Here is a 7,331-nt window from a genome sequence, read left to right as displayed (position 1 = left end):
GAGTGTGTGTGTGTGTGTGTGTGAGAGAGAGTTACTGGTTTGATTAAACTGAACACGAATCTGAAGTCTCTGACTAACTGAGAGAATTAACATGAGCTGGACGTGTTTTCAACACAACTGAAGCGACTCGTTCACAGTCACATGACGCATGACGTCTCCTCCGATTAGCCTTTTTCACACTTCCGTGTTTCTGGCTTCCGGATTTGTGCTTGCAGGGTAAAAGTTTTTCTGGTGACAATTGCGGCCGTACTTAACAAGAATGAGTTCGAGAATCAAAGTCTTTTTATACAAATTAGAGATTGTGAAAACGCTTGAACTGCCGGTAATTTACTCTACAAAGCGCAAACATTTCACAATTAACTGTTTGGTCATCAGATACAAGTTTGTTTAAATCTAAATGGTGGCAATTATAATTCAGTTAGTTTTGCCGTTCTGTCCGTTTGGTGCTGGCTGTGCATTATGACTCTCCACGTGAATTTTTCGCTAATTATTATTATTAAAGTAATATGTTCTACTTGCTCTCCTTTGCATTATTAAAGTGATGGTTTAAATGTACGTTGTATAATGTGCCCTGGGAAATAAATATGAAATATTTAATGTATTCTTGGAAAAAATGTGCATCTGGACATAAATATTGTCATTTTTAAGTAATTTATCATGTGGTGATTCGAGGGAAGTGACGGAGTAAATTGAGATAATACGCTCAAATGTACCGGAGATCAAAAACTATATAAAAAGGGATGCTATATTGAGCGCATTATCTCACGATTCAGCGGTCTGAGGGGCCTTATAAGTTACTAACAAGTCAAATGTTATTTCTTTGTAGATTATATATCAACAACTTGGAAAACAGACAAAACAGAAAATGCAAGAAGCATTATTTGAGAAAAGGGCATACTAATATAATCGGCGCAGACCTGTAACGAAACTAACTTTACCCTGCGCTGATATAATTTCCAATTTTTGTGAAAAAGGCTAATTGAGCCGCTCAGTGCTGGTTTAGAGCTGGTTTAATATTACAGCAAACACTGATAACACTTGATTAATGTTCCAGCTGTTAAAAGGCCTCTGTCTCCGACCTCTAGTGACCTTCTGTGGAAAAGAGGATCTCCAACCATTACACACACACTAACACACACACGCATACAAAGGGAAGTGACGGAGTAAATTGAGATAATACGCTCAAATGTACCGGAGATCAAAAACTATATAAAAAGGATGCTATATTGAGCGCATTATCTCACGATTCAGCGGTCTGAGGGGCCTTATAAGTTACTAACAAGTCAAATGTTATTTCTTTGTAGATTATATATCAACAACTTGGAAAACAGACAAAACAGAAAATGCAAGAAGCATTATTTGAGAAAAGGGCATACTAATATAATCGGCGCAGACCTGTAACGAAACTAACTTTACCCTGCGCTGATATAATTTCCAATTTTTGTGAAAAAGGCTAATTGAGCCGCTCAGTGCTGGTTTAGAGCTGGTTTAATATTACAGCAAACACTGATAACACTTGATTAATGTTCCAGCTGTTAAAAGGCCTCTGTCTCCGACCTCTAGTGACCTTCTGTGGAAAAGAGGATCTCCAACCATTACACACACACACACACTCAGACACACACAGTCTCTCACACACACACACACACACACACACATTCTCTCGCTGACACTCTTTCGACTTCCTGTCTGACAGAAAGAGAACATGCTGACAGAATCCAGGTCAGAGTGTTTGAAGGTTCTTCTGTGAGTCTGAAGGACATGCGGACACTGAACCCACGATCGCTTCAGACTGACAGAACCCTCACAATCAGGCGCCTGCTGGGGTGTTGTGGTTTATGTGATGTGGTTGCAACAACACACATGATCTGCAGCACACAGGGTGTAATAGGAGATTTTCCAGCAGCTGATTGGCTGTCTCTCACCTGACGGGTTGAGCAGTCTCCAGGTGATGGAGGGATCTGGCCTCCCACTGGCCAAACACGTCAACGTCACGTTACTGCCCTCGTTCACAGTGATGTCGTCCGAAACTTTATAGATGACTGGAGGAACTGAGAGAGAAAAACAGGGCAGAACGACATGAGCGAGGGATGCTGGGAGATTTGTGTTCATGCTTACACATACAGAAACACACACATCAGTGTCGCTCATAAACATCCGCTTGACCTCATAACACACACACACTCATAATAAACTCTGCGGTGTTTAATGTGGATGCTGCAGAGCTTCAATAAAGCCAAACACGTGTGGAAATATCACACACACATCATCTGTTATGAGCCGCAGACACACTCGTCCATTATTCCCGCACACGTCTATCAATGCACACACAATCCCACATATTCATCAAACCCATGCGCCATTTAATGAAGCGCTTTGTTATTTTCTTGATTTACTCTGAGATCCAGACTAACGTGAACTCAGATCTGCAGCTTCAGCAACACAAACCTGCCATAAATCAGTGGAGAGAAACAGAGACTCCTCTGCAGCACATCTGCCTCCAGCAGCGCTCATACGCATTCATCTGTCTGTCAGCACTCACTCTGATCAGACCCCGCCCCTAATGACTCAAACCCTACCCAGACACTCATCTACACCACAGAGCTCCTCACGCATTCATCTGTCTGTCAACACTCACTCGTTCTAATCTCTGATATAGTCCTCTGTAATCCCAGGCCCCGCCCCTTCAGCACTAAACTCCACCCCAGTCTCCTCCCCCACACACTATTCTACACCACAGCGTTCATCACATCTTCATCTGTGAACATTCGCTCAGCCGCTGTCATTCTAATCTCAGACTCCGCCCCTTCTGACGTAAGCACCGCCCCAGGACTCAAACACACCCACAAAATTAATACTGCAATTTGCACAGAGCAGGGAATGAAACTATTACACAAGTCAAGAAGTCAGCTGATCATAATTGAGATCATTTACATATAGAACTCTTAAAGGTAAAGTGCTAAATAACAGCAGAGAGGTGGAAATGATCATGGAAAATGAAATTCATGGCATCCCGGACTGGCATTACATAATATGACTGCTGGAAAAATATAAAATGCTTAAACATGTTGAACAAGAGGCCAGTACGCAATCTCGGAGCTCCTCAGGATGAGATGAAGCGCTCATGCGTCTGTCTCTGTCTGTCTGTAGGTTTGTAAATGGACAGACGTGTTGTCAGTGTCTGATAAATGATGCTCACTAGGTGGCAGATTGACTCTGTTTCTCACAGCAGTGCTTCTGCACTCCATTCTCTCGCTCTGTCTCTCTCTGCTTTCTCCTTAACCAATCACTGTTGCCTTTTAAAAACACTCTCTCTCTCCTAAAACATACACACACTCTCTCTCTCTCTCCTCAGAGCGTCTCTGTCTTTCTCTCTAACACGCATGAAATTGGAATTGTAGTTGCAGCAGGACTGACAAAAATATCTCTAACAGAAATACATGTTTCTCCAGCCCGACAAGAGCAGACTCATAAACCACACACACGGTATCATTTCAGGGTTTTCTGGCCCATAATTCCTGACCAGAGTCGCTCTCACACCTGAAAACACCTTCAGCAGCTGCTCATTATACTGCAGTTTATGATGTTAATATTAGTTCATAAAAGCCTCATGAGTGAAAATCATCATGACGTTCATACAGAAACAGCTGCCAGATCCTCGACAAAAAACACTTTACTAACACTGATATTCCTAATACTACAGACATTATTAATACTACTGAAATTACTAATATTACTGACATTCCTAATCAGGCACATGCACACATAGACATAAAAGGGGGCTTGAGCACCTGCCCTTTTTCTTCCTCGAGAGAAAGTGCTCTTTTTTTCTGGGGAGTGTCTTTTTTTATATATAAATGAATATACAGTATGTATAGCTATATGTGTGTGTGTTTCTGTTTGCGCACAGCTTTCCCTGTCAGACTAATAAAAAGAGCCGCAGAAGTGAAGCCCAAGTGAAGTGGAGGTGAGTGGTGATGAACAAAAGACTAAAAGCTGTGTCGCTTTTAGGTGCCGCAAAAGAAAAATACCTCTGCCTCGAATTTACAGCTAATTACCCAAAAGACAAAAATACATTATTAACACTACTGAAATTACTAATATTACTGAATTACTCAAATTACTAATATTACCGACATTACTAATACTACAGACATTATTAATACTACTGAAATTACTAATATTACTGACATTACTAATACTACAGAAATTACTAATACTACTGGCATTACTAATACTACAGACATTACTAATACTACAGACATTATTAATACTACTGAAATTACTAATATTACAGACATTACTAATACTACAGAAATTACTAATATTACTGGCATTACTAATACTACAGAAATTACTAATACTACAGACATTATGACTGACATTACTAATATTAGACATTATTAATATTATAAATTACTAATATTACAGACATTATTAATACTACTGAAATTACTAATACTACAGACCTTATGACTGACATTACTAATATTATAAATTATTAGACAGTACAAATTAGTACAAATTACATTACTGAAAGTGATATATGACATTACTAATGTTACTCACAAAATTGACATTTTTAATATTAATGATATTGACCTTCCTTGATTAGGGCTCATTAATAAATCACATTCATTAAAGGCTGTTACCATGAATAATCAGTTGTTTAGAAAAATAAAATTCACAACTCAAAATAAAAAACCACAAAATGTCACCAGCACAAAAATAATACTTACTGAAACTAAACTAATCTTTCTGATTATGACATCACAACAGAATCACATTAATATAGGGTCCAGTTTTGCATATCAACGCTGTGTAGTAAACCTATTCAGCAGCTACACAGATTAGCCAAATATAACAGAAATCATTTACATAAGGCACCATAACACATTTTAATAATCAAGTGGACCTCAGGGGGGAAATAAATCATTACAAAATGTGTTTTGAACCTTTATAATTCTGAATTAGAGCAAACTAAACTGTGCCTGACCTTAAACTGAACTAACAGACATGAATTACATTATTATAGTGTTCATGAATTATAGTTAATTTAAAACAGTAAGCCAGAGGTGCCTGAAAAACTGTCTGATTCTGAGCCGAAGACCAGCTGAAACCTCAAGATCTGCGCAAGCTTCCTCCAGAGATGAAAAAGGCCAAAGAAGAATTTTAAGCTGGTAAATATCTCAGTCTGCTAAAAATATTTCCATGACCCAATATAAACACAAATGAAAAGAGCTGCTTCCTTTAGAAAACAGTCTGTTACTGCAATTTACCAGTCAGTGATACTAATGGAAGGGCAGAGGTCAGGTGGCAAGATATTAACACACATTGACCAGGGTTAATATTGCTAACAATCACATGTCAAACACAGAGGAACACACACACACACACAGCCACACACACACACACACACTGAAGTGGGTGACTATCTGAAGTCTCTGATCACAGGGAAGAAAATGAAGATAATTACATGTTACTGTTTTTCTTGTGCTGAAGCCGGTAATGACTGCAAGAGTCACTCTAATGCATTATAAAACACACACACTCTCTCTCTCTCTTTCTCTGTCACACACACACACACACACACACACACTACAGGATTGCAGTCACTCACGCTCACATGACAACATTCACCAACAATACTGAACCAACAAAGCAATGCTAGTCCTAGTAGCTAGTTCACATATTAAAATCAGTTCATAACAACACTACCCATAATCCTGAAGAGAGATCCACCAATCAGAGAAAGTGCTGTTACCATGGAAACAGACAAATGTGACAGTGAGTGACGTCCAGTCATCCAGTGACGTATTAAAGACGTCTCAATCCTCCGTGAGTTTATGTTCTTACGTTCACTCATAGACTAGGGATACTTCTTCTGCAAGCACATATTGGTGAATATTTTGAACTAAACAGTAATATTCATATTTCGCCGCTGCCGATTCTACATTCTTCCCTCATCATTTCCGACCAGAACAACTCAAACATACAGACACACAGACATCATAATAATAATGAAGCTACAGTGAGTTTATACTGAACCGCTGCTCTCGCTCCATCAATATTTCACTTTTACTCGTTTCATATGAACATCATCACACCGCATTCACATCAAAACCAGCTCCAGAGCCTCTTCAGTCTGCAGCCCAACAGAGCCAACGCTTCCTTCTGTCTGAACTGCACACCAGAACAATAAACCTGCAGAGTTTGATCGATTCTGAAGATGAACGACATTTGCCTGCAATTTATTTTGTCAGGAGGCGTCTTTTATTTTGTGCTGCGCAGCAGAGCTGCTCGTATTAATCTTGAGGGAAACTTGCACAGCCAAGTGGATCTTCTCTAATTGTATAAAGATTTATGATTTTGCAAAAACAAAAACGCACCATACAATACAAAAGACTAATGAACATGTTCCTGCATAGAAAACAAGAAGGGGTGTTTTTCTCCTCCCGTGAGGCGCTGGGCATAAATCTCGCCTGCGCTTCGCCAAAAACCCTTCAGAACGCATGAACACAGTAAACCTTCATCTGTGAACGGCCTGTTGATCACCGCAGTGTGGACTCATGCACCAATGTGCTTCACTAGCACTAGAGCGTGAACGCGTGAGATCGTCACACCAGCACTCAGCGCGAGCATGTCACATCTGAGCAGAAGTTCCAGAATCTCATGCATGTGTTATGAGAAATGCAGCAAAACACTCTGAAACGACTCGTCTGACAGCAGGTGACAGTATTTCTGTCCAAACACCTTCTCATCAGCAGAGACAGAGGAACGAGTGTGAAATGACCGCTGGGTAATTAAGGAGAGCCAAACAAACGGCGACATGTTAACAGGTCTGGATTAAATAACAAGCGCACAGTTACGGATCCTCCCTCTCCCTCGCTGTAATTAGCAGCTCGGTGCAGGAGAGTACGAGAGATGAGAGCATCCACACGAGAAACATGCGGCGCTAAACACACACACACACACACGCTGAGAAACGCTGCACTGACGACTAGGGCTGTCAAAATGGCTGAAAAACTACATTAGAGCTTTGTACTTAAATATGATCAAAATTCGAATTATATTCTAATTAAAAATGCATAATTTCAGTTAGGGTGAAGAAAAGCTTTTGTCTTCTCTCCTGAGGCCACAAGAGGGCGCATCGAGCAAAATATTACTAATGCACGTTTATTCAAAGCATAAGATAACATGAAAGTTAAAAGTGAAAAAAGTGCATAATGTTTAAAATAATGTTATAAACCAATTATAATTAATTAAGTTGCTTAAACAACTATAAACAAAACAGCATCATGTACAGTATGTATGCATAGTTTAATACAAAG

General features: G+C 39.7%; 1 protein-coding gene across 1 annotated transcript in view; it reads right to left on the bottom strand.

Annotated features, from left to right (window-relative positions):
• LOC107569914 (limbic system-associated membrane protein-like) overlaps window positions 1–7,331 on the bottom strand; it is a 220,058-nt gene that overhangs the window by 1,053 nt on the left and 211,674 nt on the right. The window contains exon 6 of the mRNA XM_016256085.1: window positions 1,926–2,051. Coding sequence (XP_016111571.1) covers window positions 1,926–2,051 — 126 coding nt within the window. The remainder of the gene's footprint in view (window positions 1–1,925; window positions 2,052–7,331) is intronic.

This window comes from Sinocyclocheilus grahami, unplaced genomic scaffold (assembly GCF_001515645.1).
Source record: "Sinocyclocheilus grahami isolate Dianchi unplaced genomic scaffold, SAMN03320097.WGS_v1.1 scaffold1395.1, whole genome shotgun sequence".
In the NCBI taxonomy this organism is placed as follows: domain Eukaryota; kingdom Metazoa; phylum Chordata; class Actinopteri; order Cypriniformes; family Cyprinidae; genus Sinocyclocheilus; species Sinocyclocheilus grahami.
This window is presented reverse-complemented; position numbering and strand designations above follow the sequence as displayed.